The sequence below is a fragment of the Mustelus asterias genome, chromosome 7 (genome assembly GCF_964213995.1).
Source record: "Mustelus asterias chromosome 7, sMusAst1.hap1.1, whole genome shotgun sequence".
Lineage (NCBI taxonomy): Eukaryota > Metazoa > Chordata > Chondrichthyes > Carcharhiniformes > Triakidae > Mustelus > Mustelus asterias.
The window spans coordinates 108,797,747-108,816,693 of NC_135807.1; the positions used below are offsets into that span (position 1 = coordinate 108,797,747).

The 18,947-nt window shown below is 43.7% G+C and overlaps 1 protein-coding gene across 1 annotated transcript in view; it reads left to right on the forward strand.

The window, feature by feature from the left end:
- Window positions 1-18,947, forward strand: part of LOC144495895 (uncharacterized) — a 207,533-nt gene that overhangs the window by 75,740 nt on the left and 112,846 nt on the right. The window contains exons 6-7 of the mRNA XM_078216663.1: window positions 297-413; window positions 1,622-1,696. Of these exons, the coding sequence (XP_078072789.1) occupies window positions 297-413; window positions 1,622-1,696 (192 nt within the window). The remainder of the gene's footprint in view (window positions 1-296; window positions 414-1,621; window positions 1,697-18,947) is intronic.

Consider the following 18,947-nt stretch of genomic DNA (forward strand, 5'->3'; position numbering starts at 1 on the left):
TTAAATCCCATTGATGGAAGAGATACACTGTTGATCCTGTCATTCACCAAGGTCCTCGATGCCCCATTGCCGCTCACCACACCATTAACGGCTCTCAATTTTCTGAGCTGAAGAGTGAAGGAAAAATTGTGTAAGCAATAGTTGTGGTATACACAGCGATTTGCACCACTCACTTCTTATTTATCATTTCCCTTTTTCATGTGAATGGAAACAAAATACATGCGCTGTATTTTAAAAATGAGCTGTTAATCCCAATGGTAATCTCAGTGAGCAAGACTTCAATTTTTCTTTTCCAGAATGGTAGATGATCTGCACAGACTTGTTAAAGAAGCTGAGCTGAATAGTCCTTTCATTTTCGTGGGATCAGAACTTGGAACACTCAATGCAAGATTTTATGCTCACATTCACAACTGGTAAGATGATAGTTGTTGAGTCTTTAACTTGGTTGATAATGCTGCCTCTAGTCTTGAGACAAGGTTAAGGCAGTTTGAAGTAGTGTCTTAATTAACAAAACTGAAAAAAATGCCCATTTATAGATTTTTCCCTGCTTATGGGGAAGATCCCTCATGTTCCCTTTCCAGGGCCATCCTGACATAGATAAGACCATGGAAGAGCTGCAGAAAGCCAGGAAGATCACTCAAGTGGGCTGCCTCTGTCCTGCACCAATGAATAGCCATTTTCCCCTCGCCCAGGAACTCACCTGAAATGGTGCTGTGCTGCCTGCCTGTCTCCATACCAGGTCGGATGCTGAATAGCCTGCTGTGTGTTTCAACTGTCTTCTTTTCCTGTCTTCCAAATTCCTTTTTACTTGCTTCATATCCCCCGGCTTAATATTCCATGTTCAATGATACAACTGTACAGGACCTTGGTGAGACCACATTTGGAATATTGTGTGCAGTTCTGGTCACCTCACTATAAGAAGGATGTGGAAGCGCTGGAAAGAGTGCAGAGGAGATTTACCAGGATGCTGCCTGGTTTGGAGGGTAGGTCTTATGAGGAAAGGTTGAGGGAGCTAGGGCTGTTCTCTCTGGAGCGGAGGAGGCTGAGGGGAGACTTAATAGAGGTTTATAAAATGATGAAGGGGATAGATAGACTGAACGTTCAAAGACTATTTCCTCGAGTGGATGGAGCTATTACAAGGGGGCATAACTATAGGGTTCATGGTGGGAGATATGAGAAGGATATCAGAGGTAGGTTCTTTACGCAGAGAGTGGTTGGGGTGTGGAATGGACTGCCTGCAGTGATAGTGGAGTCAGACACTTTAGGAACATTTAAGCGGTTATTGGATAGGCACATGGAGCACACCAGGATGATAGGGAGTGGGATTGCTTGATCTTGGTTTCAGATAAAGCTCGGCACAACATCGTGGGCCGAAGGGCCTGTTCTGTGCTGTACTGTTCTATGTTCTATGTTCTAATGACACAAAAAACTGGTGTGATTCTGCTAAGATGTGAATATTACAAGGATTGTAATTTATCCGGGATTTATCTGGTATCTTGAACTGTCCCTGTATCATTAGTAGAGACAGGTCAGTGAGGTTATACTGTGCTTTGTGCTCTCCCTAGTCAAATACATCCTGGATAGAAAATTGCATTTAACATGGTCTATTTCTGTCTCACAGGGAAGTTTCTGATCTCATCCTCATTGATCCAATTCCTGAAGAAGTATTTCTGGAGGATATATGGGTGCAGTACTGGTAAGTAAATACAATAAGGATTTTAATTATATTAAAAGTAAAATACAGTGGATGCTGGAAATCTGAAATATAAATAGAAAACCCTGGATAAACTCAGCAGATCAAGCAGCGTCTGCGGAGAGAGAAACAAGAGTTAATGTTTCAAGTCTATATGAGCCTTCTACGGAATCTTCTGAATTTACCTGCATAGGGCCTGAATAGGTGTTGATGCCTGTTGCAGGAACTAAGTTACAGGGTGATTCTTTACACCAATATATAAGAAAAGGACTTTTTCAAGTCAGTAAGTGGCACATGATCAGTGAGGAATACTTCACTGGGGCGGCACAGTGGTTAGCACTGCTGCCTCACAACGCCAGGGATCCGGGTTCAGTTCCGGCCTGGGTACTCTCTGTGTGGAGTTTGCACATTCTCTCCATGTCAGCGTGGGTTTCCTCCGGGTGCTCTGGTTTCCTCCCACAGTCCAAAGATGCGCTGGTTAGGTTGATTGGCCATGCGAAATTGACCCTAGTGTTAGGCTGGATAGACAGGGACTTTCTTCTCTGGAGCGTAGGAGGCTGAGGGGTGATCTTATAGAGGTCTCTAAAATAATGAGGGGCACAGATCAGCTAGATAGTCAATATCTTTTCCCAAAGGTAGGGGAGTCTAAAACTAGAGGGCATAGGTTTAAGGTGAGAGGGGAGAGATACAAAAGTGTCCAGAGGGGCAATTTTTTCACACAAAGGGTGGTGAGTGTCTGGAATAAGCTGCCAAAGGTAGTAGTAGAGGCGGGTACAATTTTGTCTTTTAAAAAGCATTTAGATAGTTACATGGGTACGATGGGTATGGAGGGATATGGGCCAAATGCGGGCACTTGAGATTAGCTTACGGGTTTTCTAAAAAAAAGGGCGGCATGAACAAGTTGGGCAGAAGGGCCTCTTTCCATGCTGTAAACCTCTATGACTCTCTATGACTGGAGGAACAGAAAACACTAGTATAGACAATGGTAAATTATTCAGTGATTTGCAGTAATGGAGAACTTAATTACATTTAAATCAGGGTTACTGTGCATGTATGTGAATGCATAGAGTACAGTAAATAGGATTGGGGAATTAAAGATGCAGATTGTGTTGTGGAAATATGATATTGTGGCGATTACAGAGACCTAGCTCAGGAAGGGTAGAACTGGGTGTTAAATATTCCTGGATACATGTTGTTCTGAAAAGATAGGAAAGGAGGAGGGGCGGCAGTATTGGTTAAGGAGAGCATTGAGGATGTCCCAGAGGGTTTACTGAAAGAATTCCTTACCCCAGGAAGTTGTGAAGGCCTAGTACTTAAATATTTTCAAAGCTGCGATCACGAGGTTTTTAATCAGTTGGGGAAATTAAGGGTTATGGAGATAAGGCAGGAAAGTGAACATAGTGAGTATTAGATAAGCCATGATCTTATTAGATAGTAGAGCAGGCCTGAAGGGCTGAATGGCTTACTCCTGTTCCTATTTCTTATTGTCTAATGGGTGCTATTACAAAACTTGGTGTAGTCCGTAGACCGCCAACTAGTAAGAAGGATGTAGAAGAACAAACACAGAAATTATGGAGAGATGTAAAATTTATAGATTAGTTACAATCAGGCACTTTAATTACCTGAGTGTAGACTGGGACAGTGGTAGTATAAAGGATGTAGAGAGGAGAAAAAGTTCCTAGATGTGTTCAGGAAAATTTTCTGCAACAGTATGTGTCCAGTCCAACAAGAAATAATGCACTGTTCATAGAATCATAGAAACCCAACAGTGCAGAAGGAGGCCATTCGGCCCATCGAGTCTGCACCGACCACCATCCCACCCAGGCCCTACCCCCACATATTTTACCCGCTAATCCCTCTAACCTACGCATCCCAGGACTCTAAGGGGCAATTTTTTTTAACCTGGCCAATCAACCTAACCCGCACATCTTTGGACTGTGGGAGGAAACTGGAGCACCCGGAGGAAACCCACGCAGACACGAGGAGAATGTGCAAACTCCACACAGACAGTGACCCGAGCCAGGAATCGAACCCGGGACTTGGAGCTGTGAAGCAGCAGTGCTAACCACTGTGCTACCGTGCCGCCCTGTTGGGCCTGGTTCTTGGGAATGAGGTGGGCCAAGTAGATTAAGTGTCCGTGGGGTAACTTTTAGGACACAATGATCATTGTATCATAAGGGTTAGGATGATAATAGAAAAGGATAACAGGTAATCCAGAGTAAAAATAATTATTCTTGGGGAGAGCTGCCTTCAATGGGTCAAGAATGGCACTGGGCCAGTTAGACTGTACCAAAACAAAAACAGAAAATGTTGGAAAATCTCAGCAGGTCTGACAGTATCTGTGGAGAGAGAATAGTTTCGAGCCTTTTGAGTGTTTTGGGTTAAGACTCAAAATGTTGGCTCTATTCTCTCTCCACAAATGCTGTCAGAAATGCTGAAATTTTCCAGCATTTTCTGTCTTTATTTCAGATTCCAGCATCAGCAGTAATTTGCTTTTATATAGAGCAAATCAAAAGATTGGTGGCGGAAACCAGCTGAATAATGGGCCACCTTCAAAACAGAAATGATCCAGACACTGTCAAGGTATTCCCTTGAAAGGGAAAGGTAGGACACACAAATCCAGAGCTCCCTGGATGAAAAAGGAGTTGTGAATTAAGAAAGAATAAAGAAGAAAAAGTGCTGAAAGTCAAATAACGTTTAACTACATTGAGTTTTTTGATGAATTAACAGAGAGGCTTGATGAAGGGAATGTGGTTAAAATGGTGCACACTCGCTTCCAAATTATTTTTGATAACATGCAACATAATGGGGAAGGCGATGGCTGAGTGGTATTATCGCCAGACTATTAAACCAAAAACTAAACTAATGTTCTGAGGACTCGAGTTCGAATCCCACCACGGCAGATGGTGGAATTCGAATTCAATCGGAAAAAGTCTGGAATTAAGAATCTACTAATGACCATGAAACCATTGTCGATTGTTGGAAAAACCCATCTGGTTCACTAATGTCCTTTAAGGAAGGAAATCTGCCATCCTTACCTGGTCTGGCCTACATGTGACTCCAGAGCCACAGCAATGTGGTTGACTCTCAGCTGCCATCTGAACAAGGGCAACAAGGGATGGGCAATAAATGCTGGCCAGCCATTGACACCCATGTCCCACGAATGAATAAAAAAATGAATTTTAAAAATCGGTTTGCCAGTAAAGTTGAAGCACATGGGATAAAAGGGATAATGGTAGCATGGATGTAAAGTTGACTGAGTGACAGGGATGAAGGTTTATGGTGGGGTTCGGATTAGACTACTGCTTTAACTGATTTATATTAATGGCCTACACCTGGGCACAATTTCAAAATTTGCAGATGACACAAAACTCGAGGATAGTGATGGATTTAAAGAGAACATACACAGGTGTGGAATGGTCAGGCAAATGACAGATGAATTCTAATTCTAAGAAAGTCTAAAGTGATGGATTTTGGTAGGAAGAACAGGAGAGGCAATACACACTACAGAGCACAATCTAAATAAGTTGCACGGTAGCACAGTGGTTAGCACTGCTGCTTCACAGCTCCAGGGACCTGGGTTCGATTCCCGGCTTGGGTCTCTGTCTGTGTGGAGTTTGCACATTCTCCTCGTGTCTGTGTGGGTTTCCTCCCACAGTCCAAAGCCGTGCGGGTTAGGTTGATTGGCCATGCTAAAAATTGCCCCTTAGTGTCCTGAGATGCGTGGGTCCGAGGGATTAGCGGGTAAATATGTTGGGATATGGGGATAGGGCCTGGGTGGGATTGTGGTCGGTGCAGACTCGATGGGCCAAATGGCCTCTTTCTGCACTGTAGGGTTTCTATGATTCTATGATAAGAAATCCTTTTCACATCATCTCTTGTGCTTTGCTCTCTGATATTCCAAAGTGTTGAAATTGCAGGCTTATTGCTAAGTATCACACTCGAGTGTTTGATTCAAATGATGCAAATCTAGTTTGAAGAATTGCAACCTGACATATCACTGAGCAATCACTAACAATGGTTTTATTTTACAATATCTTTGTTGGCGGGTCTCATCCAAGAGATGTAACTGCCCAAGTTGTTTTCCATGTGACTGGCAGTGTGTATCTCTGTATTCTATTTACTTTAGATATTGTAATTAATGGTAATTCATTATTCCTCATACCTTTATTTAGTTTAACAAATAGTAAATACAGTGATGATATGTTTAAGCATCTGGATTAACTTGCTTCCTCAGTCATAAAATGTGCACTTTATATTCTTTATCTTTGTGAGTGCAAATCAGAAATGATTAACAATTCCATTCCCTTGTCTCATGCATAACACTGTCAGGGTGAATGATAATTTTATACCATAGTCCAGTGTGCCCATTAGTAAATTTGAGTTTGATGGGCACCCTAAGGATGATGAATACTAATAAATCTGACGGGTGTCCAAAACATGAGCATCATGTGTCATCCATTCCCAGTGTAGAAAAATAAAGTGCTGTGTAATTACAGAGTGGTGCTTGAGATTCATCAACAAATCAATGTGAGCTTATTGCCATGCCTACCAATCACAACTTGATTTAGGGCAGTGCAAGACAGTGGCACCATGAATCTATCTGATATGTTAGTGCAGCTTTGCTGATCTGCAACAAGAATAAACACACTTTCTGTTACTGCTGTGTATTTGGGGCAAGATGAGTTTTGATGGAATTAGACAGGAGCTTGCAAGGGTTGATTGAAGTACCTTGTTTGAGGGCAAAGAGACCTCTCGCAAGTGGGAGGCTTTTAAAAGTGAAATAGCTAAAGTTCAGTGTCCATACGTTCCTGTTAGGGTGAAGGGCAAGGCTGGCAGGAGTAGGAAACCTTGGATGACAAAAAACATTGAGGTTTTGGCCAGGAAAAAGACTCAGGTACAAGCAGCTGGAATCAAGGGATTCCCTGAGGTGTACAGGAGATACAGGAGTATGCTCAAGAGGGAAATTAGGAGGGCAAAAAGGGGGCATGAGGTAGCTTTGGCTGAGAGGATTAAAGTGAATCCAAAGAGATTCTCTAAGTATATTAAAGGAAAAAGAATAACGAGAAAGTGAATAGGACCCCTCAAGGACCAAAGTGGATGCGTGTGGAACCGCAAGAGATAGTCGAGGTTCTCAATGAATATTTCTCCTCTGTATTTATCGTGGAGAAATACATGAAGACTTGGGAACCTGGCAAAGTTAGTGGGGATATATTGGGGACAGTAGATTCACATTACAGTAGAGAGGCGATGGACGTATTAAAATGCATGAAGGTAGATAAATCTCCTAGCCCTGACCAGGTAATCCAAGAACACTGCGTGAGGCTGGAGATGAAATTGCGAGAGCCCTGGCTGAGATATTTGCATCATCATTAGCCATGGGTGAGGTACCAGAAGACTGGAGGGTAGCAAATGTTGTGCCTTATTTAAGAAGGGCTGCAAAGAAAAAGCTGGGAATTATAGACTGGTGAGTCTCACATCTGTGGTGGGTCAATTATGAGAGAGGATTCTGAGGGATGAGATATAGAGGCATTTGGAAAGACAGGGTTTGATTAGGAGTAGTCAGCACGGTTGTGTGCATGGGAGATCATGCAGTACAAATTTGTTGGAGTTCTTCGATAAAGCGACCAGGAAGGTTGATGACGGTAGGGCGGTAGACGTAGTCTATGTGGACTTCAGTAAGGTCTTTGATAAAGTTCCACATGATAGGCTGATCTGGAAGATTAGACCACATGGAATCCAGGGAGAGCTGGCAAATTAGATATACAATTGGCTTGATGTTAGGAAGTAGAGGGTTATGGTGGAAAGATGCTTGTTGGACTGGAGGTCTTTGACTAGTGGTGTGCCTCAGGGGTCAGTGCTGGACCCATTGCTGTTTGTTATCTATATCAACGATTTGGATGGGAATGTACAAGGCATGATCAGTAAGTTTGTTGATGACACTAAAATAGGTGATATTGTAGACAGTGAGGAAGGTTATCAAAAATTGCAGCAGGATCTTGATCAGCTGGGGAAGTGGGCCGAGAAATGGCGAATGGAGTTCAATACAGATATGTGTGAGGTGTTACATTTTGAAAAGTTAAATCAAGGTCGGACTTTCATGGTGAATGATAGGACCTTAGGGAGTATCGTGGTACAGAGGGCACGGTTCTCTGAAAGTGGAGTCACAAGTAGATAGGGCAGTGAAGAAGGCTTTTGGCACACTGGCCTTCATCAGTCAGGGCATTGAGAATAGAAGTTGGGAAGTTATATTGCAGTTGTACAGGACGTTGGTGAGGCAGCACCTCGAGCCTTGTGTTCAGTTTTGGTCGCCTTGCTATAAGAAAGATGTTATTAACTGGAGAGAATGCAGAAGAGATTTACAAGGATGTTGCCAGGATTCAAGGGACTGAATTATTGGGAGAGATTGGACAGGCTAGGACTTTTCTCTTTGGAGCGTAGGAGACTGAGGGGTGTTCTTATAGAGGTGTATAAGATCATGAGAGACATGGATAGGGTGAATGCACTCAGTCTTTTTCCCAGGATTGGGGAATCGAGAACTAGAGGGCATAGGTTTAAATTAAGAGGGGAACAAATTAATAGGACCCTGAGGAGCAACGTTTTTACGCAGAGGGTGGTACTTGCGTGGAATGAGCTGCTGGAGAAGTGGTTGAGGGAGGGACATTGACGACATTTAAAAGGCATTTGGACAGGTACATGGATAGGAAAGGTTTTGAGGGATATGGGCCAAATGCAAGCAAATGGGATCGCTCAGATGGGCATTTTGGTCGGTGTGGACAAGTTTGGGCCAAAGGGTCTGTCTCCATTCCGTAGATTCTCTGATTCTATGATTCTATATTATTTGGAAATTCTTAATTTAGTAATCTTTATGATATTTCAATAAACACATTCTGTTCCAATCCCTGTATAAATACTAGCTTGCTGATCCAACAGACTAAATAATTAGTTAAAATCATTAGATTAGCAAAATCTCATTGCAAAAGAAGCAGAACCTATTTAATGTGCAGTTGTCCTTTGCGTTATTGATATTGCAGTCACTGAATTATAGAGAACTATAATCTTTGTTACAGCTCAGCTTGTGTGGAATTCATGGAAGGATATTACGCTTGACCTGTGCATTTATATTCTCTCAGCAAGCTGCAGGAGTAACGTTAATTAGAAGAGTTTGCTGATCTAGAAGGACAACTGAACTCAAATTATAACTTCAGTTGAGTAATGCTCCTGGCACTAAAAATTGTGTGCAGCTCAGTCAGATGTTTTTAACTAGTTCTACTGTTATCTTGCGTTAACGCTTATCTGGCGAATATACTGGAATTCCTTCTGTGTGTTACACTTATTCATGATAATTGGTGATTATAAATGTCTAAATTGATTACTCCTGCCTGCAAAAGCATACATTCTAATCTTCACATTAAGTACATAAAAAAATAATTTTAAAAATCTCTTGAGATATAAGCATCACCAGAAACATCAGCATTTATTTCCCATTCCTAGTTGCCTTTGAGAAGGTGGTAGTGAGTTGCCTTCTTGAACCACAGCAAATATTGTGAGGCCGAAGTTCCAGGATTTTGGCCCTGTGGCAGTGAAGCAATGGTTATATTGTCCATGTTGGATTCTGTATGGCTTGAAGGAAAATTCAGAGGTGTTGAAGGAGATGGTGGATTTGAGAAGTGCTGCCAAAGCAGTTTCTCTGCACTACTGTAGTGAGTTCTGTAGAGAGTGTACACTTCAACCAGGGTGCCTGTTGAAGGGAGTGGATATTTAAGGTGGTGAATGGGCTGCCAATCGAATTGACTGTTTTATGCTGGAGATTTGAGTGTTGTCGACTTGTGACTTGTAGGTGGTGGAGAAACTTTGGGGAGTTAGGTGGTAGGACACTCACCAAAGAGTAACCAGTATTTGGCCTGCTCAATTAGCTGTTGCATTTAACTGGCTCAGCCATTTGAGATTTTGGTCATGGGCTGCTGTCGGAATGTCGGTGGGGTTTTGGCGATGCCATTGAATATCATGTTTGTTGCAGCATGGTGACATAGTGGGCGGCACGGTGGCACAGTGGATAGCACTGTTGCCTCATTGTGCCAGGGACCCGGGTTTAATTTCGGTCTTGGGTGACCGTCTGTGTGGAGTTTGCACATTTTCCCTGTGTCAGCGTGGGTTTCCTCTTAGTGCTCCGGATGCTCCAGTTTCCTCCCACAGTCCAAAGATGTACAGGTCAGATGGATAAGGCCATGCTAAGTTGTCCCTTAATCACAGAATCATAGAATCCCTACAGTGCAGAAGGGGGCCATTCTGCCCATCGAGTCTGCACCGACCACAATCTCATCCAGGCCCCATCCCCAGAACCCTACTTATTTACTCTACAAACCCCCTGACACTAAGGGGCAATTTAGCATAGCAGTCAACCTAACCAGCACATCTTTGGACTGTGGGAGGAAACCGGAGCACCTGAAGGAAATCCATGCAGACATGGGGAGAATGTGCAAACTCCACATAGACAGTGACCCGAGCCGGGAATCGAATCAGGGTCCCTGGCGCTGTGAGACAGCAGTGCTAACCACTGTGCCACCGTGCCGCCTAGTTTTTATTGACCTGGCTCCTGTGATAACCAACGCACTGCAGAGACATGGTGATGGCCTCAGGGCAAGCAGATCCAGTTTACTGGAGGAACAACTAGACTGGCTCCAGAAGCCCATCTGTTGCCCACAGCAATTGATATTACATTGTCTCTGCTGGTTCCTCCTTGGGATGAATTTCTGTTGTGCCTCCCAAATAACTCTCAAAAACTCCTCGAATTGTAATACCGTTACATCTGACTCCAGCTTCTCTCTCTCAAACTGCAGGGTAAATTCTATCATATTGTGGTCACTGCTCCCTAAGGGTTCCTTCATCTTAAGTTCCTTAATCAAGTCTGCCTCATTACACATCACCAAATCCAGAATTGCCTGTTCCCTAGTAGGTTCTGTCACAAGCTGCTCCAAAAAACCATCCCTTAGACATTCTACAAATTAATTTTCTCGGGATCCACTACCTACCTGATTTTCCTCGTCCACCTGCATATTGAAGTCCCCCATGATTATTGTAATATTGCCTTTTTTATATGTCTTTTCTATCTCCTGACTTATTTTCTGCTCGCATCCTGACTACTGCTAGGGGCCTGTACATAATAACTCCCATCAGGATCTTTTTACCTTTGCGATTCCTCAACTCTACCCACAGAGATTATTCTATGCCTTCTGATCCTATATCACTTCCTGCTATCAATTTAACTTCATTCCTTACTAACAATGCAACCCCGCCCCCTTTGCCCATCTGCCTGTCCTTCCGATAGTCACATCTCCTTGGATATTTAGATCCCAAAATGCAATACCTCGCATTTATCTGAATTAAACTCCTTCTGCCATTCCTCAGCCCACTGGCCCAGTTGATCACGATCCTGTTGTAATCTTAGATAACCTTCTTCACTGTCCACTACAGCACCAATTTTGGTGTCATCCACAAACTTATTAACCATGCTTCTTATATTCTCATCCAAATTGTTTATATAAATGACAAACAACGGTGGACCAGCACTGATCACTGCGGCACACCGCTGGTCATAGGCCTCCAGAATGAAAAACAACCCTCTCCAACCACCCTCTGTCTCCTCCCGGCAAGCCAATTTTGTATCCAATTGGCTAGTTCTCCCTGGATCCCATGTGACCTACTCTCACTGACCAGTCTGCCATCCAGTACTTTGTCAAAGGCCTTGCTAATGTTCATGTCGACAACGTCGACTGCACTGCCCTCATTTATTTTCTTTGTCACCCCTTCAAAAAACCCTATCAAATTGGAAGACATGATTTTCCATGCACAAAGCCATGCTATCCCTAATCAGTCCTTGCCTTTCCAAAGGCATGTAGATCCTGTCTCTCAGAATCCCCTCCAACAACTTACCCACCACTGACGTTAGACTCACCAGCCTGCAATTCCCTGACTTTTCCCTGCTGCCTTTCTTAAATTACGGCACAACATTTTCCTCCCCCCAGTCTTCCAGCACCCCTTGCCCATTGCTGCTGATACAACTATGTCTGCTAGGGGCTCCCGCAATTTCCTCCCTAGCTTCCCACAATGTCCTGGGATATACTTGATCAGGACCCGGGGATTTATCTACCTTAATGCATTTTAATATCTCCAGCACGTCCTCTTCTGTAATGTGGACGCTTTTCAAGCATCACTATTTACTTCCCTGAGTACCCTAGCTTCCATGTCTTTCTCCACGGTAAATACTGACAAGAAATATTTGTTTGGGATCTCACCCATCCAGTAATCCAGAGAGCCAGGATAATAATGCTCTGAGGAGCAAACACAGAAAATGCTGGAAAAGCTTAGCAGGTCTGGTAGCATCTGTGGAGAGAGAAAATAGCATTTAACACTTTGGGTCCATGTATACTGACTTAAAATTTTAACTCTATTTTCTACTATTTGAGTGTGGCATCGAGGAGCCCTCGCAAAACTGGTGTCAATGGGAAATGGGGGGGTGGGGGTAACCTCTCTGCAAAGGAAGATGGCTGTAGTTGTTGGAGATCAGTCATCTCAGTGCCAGGATATCATTTCATGAGTTCCTCAGCGCAATATCCTCGACTTGACCATCTTCAGTTGCTTCATCAATTTACTTACTTTCCATTATAAGGTCAGAAATGGGGATGTTTCCAATTCCATTGATATTCCGTGTCCTAATGCAGCAACAGCTGGACAATATCCAGGGTTGGGCTGACAAGTGGCAAGTAATATTTGTGGAATGCAAGTGGCTGGCAATGACCATATCCAACAAGACCTGTAGTCCCTTGACATTCAGTGGAATTATCATTACTGAACCTCCCACTATCAACATCCTGGGGATCACTATTGACCAGAATCTGAATTGGAAAAGCCACATAAATATAATGGCTACAAGAGCAGGTCAGAGGTTAAGAATCCTGCAAAGAGTAACTCACCTTCTGACCTCCAAAGCCTATCCACAAGGCACAAATCGATGGTATTGGAATACTTTCTATTGGAATGGATGAGTACAGCTCTGAAACTCAAGAAGCTCAACACCATGCAGGATAAAGCAGCCCACTCAATTAGCACTCCAGCCACAAACATTCACTCCCTCCATCACCAATGCACAATGACAGCAGTGTGTGCCATCTACAAGATGCACTGCTGGAACTCACCAGGACTCCTCAGTCTGCACCTTCCAACCACTGACCGCTACCATCTCAAGCATAAGAACAGCAGACACATGGGAAGTTTACCTCCAAGTAACACACCATCCTGACTTTGAAATATATCGCTGTTCCTTTACTGCCGCTGGGGCAAAATCCTGGAACTCCCTCCCTGACAGGACTGCCGGTGTACTTGCACCACATGGAACTATAAAAATTTAAGAAGGCAGCTCCTCCTCATGGGTAATTAGGGATGAGCACAAATGCTGATCCAGCCAGTGAAGCTCACATCATATGCACAAATACTACTTGAAAAAAAAGGTTATTCCCTCACTTTGGTGTTCTCAGTTTGTGCCGCAAACCCAATCTGCCAGCAACCACTCCACAGTATTTTTTATTTGGAATGTGGGTCTCACTGGTAAGTCAGTGGTGTTGTTAAACTTCTTACTGTGCTCACTGGTAAGGCCAGCATTTGTTGCCCGTCTCTAATTGCCCTGGAGCTAAGTGTTTTGCTAGCCCATTTCAGAGGGCAGTTAAGAGTCAACCACATTACTGTGGATTTGAAGTCACATGTGGGCCACACAAAGTCAGGATGGCAGATTTCCTTCTCTAAATTACATTCGTAAACCAATGGGTTTCAACTCCAGATTTTATTTATTGAACTTAAATTCCACCAGCTGCCATAATTGGATTTGAACTCATATCCCCAGAGAATTAACTTGGTCCTCTGGATTACTAATCCAGTGACATTACCACTATGCCACCCATTCCCCATAGTATATCCGGTGCTCTTGTTCATGGGAGTTGAAAGATTCTTCCTTAGCATGCCAGATCATCTCCTCGGTTAACTATTTTGCTGGTCTATAACCATCTTTTCATAATGGGTTGGGAAGGAAAGTGGAGTTGAGGCTACAATCACATCAGTCAGGAACGGTGGAGCAGGCTTGAAGGGCTGTGTGGCCCACTCCTGATCCTGATTTGTATCTTGTTCATATTGTCATGGATCTGCCAAGTAACAGCAGGAACAATAATTTAAAAAGGAATGATAGGATTTAATGTGTCCAGCAACAGCTAAAAACATCAGCAGCCAGCATTCAAAGGGTATGGTGAGATGCGACTTTTCCAATAATGAGATTAGCAGGCATCCAGACAGAATCAGGTGTGGGTAGCTCTCTCATCAGGAAACAGCTTACCTAGATGACTGAGACATCAGTGGCGTTATACCGATGATCATTTCGAGAGTCATGAGAGATGCATTTAGCCTAAATGCACAGAAGGGAGAATCAAAGAGGAACCAGGATATAATTGCCAGCATCTGCAGAAGTAGGCAGGCACTGTAACATAGAAGTGTCGACAGACCAGGTTAACATCTCATAGCCAAGACCCATTTTAACATTTAAGAAGTCTTAGAGCCAAGGTAGTGCAGAAACCTTTGTAAAGGCAGTTTAAACATCTTCTCTGGACCAGAAAAAGCCATTTCTCAGATTTGATCTTGTGTGGTAACTATAAGCTGGATTTGACTTATAGATGTCTTTAATTTAAATGTGGTTTGGGAACAGGAAAGTATTAAGGAGTTCAGGGATTGCAGATATATATTTTGGAACAAGTTGTAATTTCTATATAATTTTTTTGTGGGTTTAACAATTCATGCATTGAGTTGTCTTTGTCTTTTCTTTAGTTTAGCAACTAGTCTTTAGTAATTGTTGCATGATGACTGGGCTGGTTATTCTCACTGAAGGTTTCACGTGACTCTCGTACAATTCCAAAGCAAAACTATACACCACCACGAATGGTGTTTCAAGTTGAGACGCCCTCGCAGATAACATCTGTGCGGTTCGTGTCAGTATGAATGCAGTTGCACCCAGCTGGTCAATGGTGGAGAGGTGTTGGAAGAGCATGGTGTGGCCGACTATGTCAAAGACTAAAATGCAATCAAGGAGGATGAGGAGGGAAAGTTTACCTTTGTTCATAGTCCCATAACGTCATAAGAGTCATTTCGGTACTGTGGCAGAGGCAGAAAAAAAGGAGGGATTCCAATATGGAGTCCAGGAAAGATGGGAATAGATTTGGGAGGTGACAAAACATTCAAGAATTACGGAAAGGAAGGGAGGCTGGAGATGGATATTAGTTTGCAGGAATGGTGGAGCCAAGAGTTCTTTTAGTGAGGAAATGTGCGACGATGGCAGGCTTAAAGGAGAATATGGAATTTAAGCAAATTAGATCAGGCCAAGAGATAAAAATATTACTTTAATGCCAAAAGTTGTAGCTGAGAAATGTGAACATTGGAGAAAAATGTGAAAGAGAGACAATTATCTCAAGTTGCTGCAGAAGTCAAAGTCAAGTCCCCATGTAACTCTTATTTTGCAGTACAATTTTCCATTATATAGGCTCCTCATGTTACATAGAACATAGAACACTACAGCGCAGTACAGGCCCTTCGGCCCTCAATGTTGCGCCGACCAGTGAAACCAATCTAAAGCCCATCTAACCTACACTATTCCAATATCATCTATATGTTTATCCAATGACCATTTAAATGCCCTTAATGTTGGCGAGTCCACTACTGTTGCAGGCAGGGCATTCCACGCCCTTACTACTCTCTGAGTGAAGATCCTACCTCTGACATCTGTCCTATATCTATCACCCCTCAATTTAAAGCTATGTCCCCTCGTGCTAGCTATCACCATCCGAGGAAAAAGGCTCTCACTATCCACCCTATCTAATCCTCTGACCATCTTGTATGCCTCTATTAAGTCACCTCTTAACCTTCTTCTCTCTAACGAAAACAACCTCAAGTCCCTCAGCCTTTCCTCATAAGACCTTCCCACCATACCAGGCAACATCCTAGTAAATCTCCTCTGCACCCTTTCCAATGCATCCACATCCTTCCTATAATGCGGTGACCAGAACTGTACGCAATACTCCAAGTGCGGCCGCACCAGAGTTTTGTACAGCTGCAACATGATCTCCTGGCTCCGAAACTCAATCCCTCTACCAATAAAAGCTAACACTCCGTATGCCTTCTTAACAACCCTATCAACCTGGGTGCCAACTTTCAGGGATCTATGCACATGGACACCGAGATCTCTCTGTTCATCCACACTACCAAGTATCTTACCATTAGCCCAGTACTCTGTAATCCTGTTACTCCTTCCAAAGTGAATCACCTCACACTTTTCCGCATTAAACTCAATTTGCCACCTCTTAGCCCAGCTCTGCAGCTTATCTATGTCCCTCTGTAACCTGCAACATCCTTCCGCACTGTCCACAACTCCACCGACTTTAGTGTCATCCGCAAATTTACTAACCCATCCTTCCACGCCCTCATCCAGGTCATTTATAAAAATGACAAACAGCAGTGGCCCCAAAACAGATCCTTGCGGTACACCACTAGTAACTGAACTCCAGGATCAACATTTCCCATCAACCACCACCCTCTGTCTTCTTACAGCTAGCCAATTCCTGATCCAAACCGCTAAATCACCCTCAATCCCATGCCTCCGTATCTTCTGCAATAGCTTACCATGGGGAACCTTATCAAACGCTTTACTGAAATCCATATACACCACATCAACTGCTTTACCCTCATCCACCTCTTTGATCACCTTCTCAAAGAACTCAATAAGGTTTGTGAGGCACGACCTACCCTTCACAAAACCGTGCTGACTATCCCTAATCAAATTATTTCTTTCTCGATGATTATAAATCCTATCTCTTATAATCCTTTCCAAAACTTTGCCCACAACAGAAGTAAGACTCACTGGTCTATAATTACCAGGGTTGTCTCTACTTCCCTTCTTGAACAAGGGGACAGCATTTGCTATCCTCCAGTCTTCTGGCACTATTCCTGTAGACAATGACGACATAAAGATCAAAACCAAAGGCTCTGCAATCTCCTCCCTAGCCTCCCAGACAATCCTGGGATAAATCCCATCCGGCCCAGGGGACTTATCTATTTTCACACTTTCCAGAATTGCTAACACCTCCTCCTTATTAACCTCAATCCCGTCTAGTCCTATAGCCTGAATCTCAGTATTCTCCTCGACAACATTGTCTTTTTCCTGCGTGAATACTGATGAAAAATATTCATTTAGCGCCTCTCCTATCTCTTCAGGCTCCACGCACAACTTCCCACTACTGTCCTTGACTGGCCCTAATCTTACCCTAGTCATTCTTTTATTCCTGACATACCTATAGAAAGCTTTAGGGTTTTCCTTGATCCTACCTGCCAAAGACTTCTCATGTCCCCTCCTGGCTCTTCTTAACTCTCTCTTTAGGTCCTTCCTGGCTAACTTGTAATTCTCAAGCGCCCTAACTGAGCCTTCACGTCTCATCTTTACATAAGTCTCCTTCTTCCTCTTCACAAGAGATTCAACTTCTTTAGTAAACCACGGTTCCCTCGCTCGACCACTTCCTCCCTGCCTGACAGGTACATACTTATCAAGGACACGCAGTAGCCGTTCCCTTTGAACAAACTCCACATTTCAATTGTGTCCATCCCCTGCAGTTTCTTTCCCCAACCTATGCATCCTAAATCTCTCCTAATCGCATCATAATTTCCTTTCCCCCAGCTACAACTCTTGCCCTTCGGTATATATCTATTCCTTTCCATCGCTAAAGTAAACGTAACCGAATTGTGGTCACTATCACCAAAGTGCTCACCTACCTCCAAATCTAACAGCTGGTCTGGTTCATTACCCCGTAACAAATCCAATGTGGCCTCGCCTCTTGTTGGCCTATCTACATACTGTGTCGGGAAACCCTCCTGCACACATTGGACAAAAACTGACCCATCTAAAGTACTCAAAGTTTTCCAGTCAATATTTGCAAAGTTAAAGTCCCCCATAACAACCACCTAACTATGTTAGTGACAAGAATAGTGGTTTGTGTTCTTTTTTTCTCCAAGACACGTCCCCCTCAGGTTGCATTGCATGACATCGCACTCACCATAACGATAGGACGATAAGAGGTTCAATGGCTGGCCTATGCTGAACTTGGTGATCTCACATGGCAAAAAAACTGGAAGTGGTATAGTCAGCATTCAGTCTTTAGGCTGAGCCGGGGAGAAATGGACCAAAGTTCCCTGGTGTGATTCATAACCATTGATTCATTCATAATTAGAATTTTACTGTGCAGAAAGGATCTTTCAGCCCAAAACGTCTGCATTGATTGTGAGAAACACTTAACCTCCCACCTAAAAGTGAGAGGGCATGGGATCCAAGGGGCTGCTGCCCGGTGGATCCAGAACTGGCTTGCCCAAAGGAGGCAGAGAGTGGGTATAGATGGGTCTTTTTCTAAATGGAGGTCGGTCACCAGTGGTGTGCCCCAGAGATCTGTTCTGGGACCCTTGCTGTTTGTCATTTTCATAAATGACCTGGATGAGGAAGCGGAGGGATGGGTTGGTAAGTTTGCCGACGACACGAAGGTTGGTGGGGTTGTGGATAGTCTGGAGGGATGTCAGAAGTTACAGAGGGACATAGATAGGATGCAAGACTGCGCGGACAAGTGGCAGATGGACTTCAACCCAGATAAATGCGTCGTGGTCCATTTTGGTAGGTCAAATGGGATGAAGGAGTACAATATAAAGGGAAAGACTCTTAGTACGGTAGAGGATCAGAAGGACCTCGGGGTCCGGGTCCATAGGACTCTGAAATCGGCCCCGCAGGTGGAGGAAGTGGTTAGGAAGGCGTATGGTGTGCTGGCCTTTATCAATCGAGGGATTGAGTTTAGAAGTCCGGGGATAATGATGCAGCTATATAAGACCCTCGTCAGACCCCACTTGGAGTACTGTGCTCAGTTCTGGTCGCCTCATTACAGGAAGGATGTGGAAAAGATTGAAAGGGTGCAGAGGAGATTTACAAGGATGTTGCCTGGATTGAGTGGCATGCCTTATGAAGATAGGCTGAGGGAACATAGAACATAGAACAGTACAGCACAGAACAGGCCCTTCGGCCCACGATGTTGTGCCGACCTTCATCTGAAACCAAGATCAAGCTATCCCACTCCCTACCATCCTGGTGTGCTCCATGTGCCTATCCAATAACCGCTTAAATGTTCCTAAAGTGTCT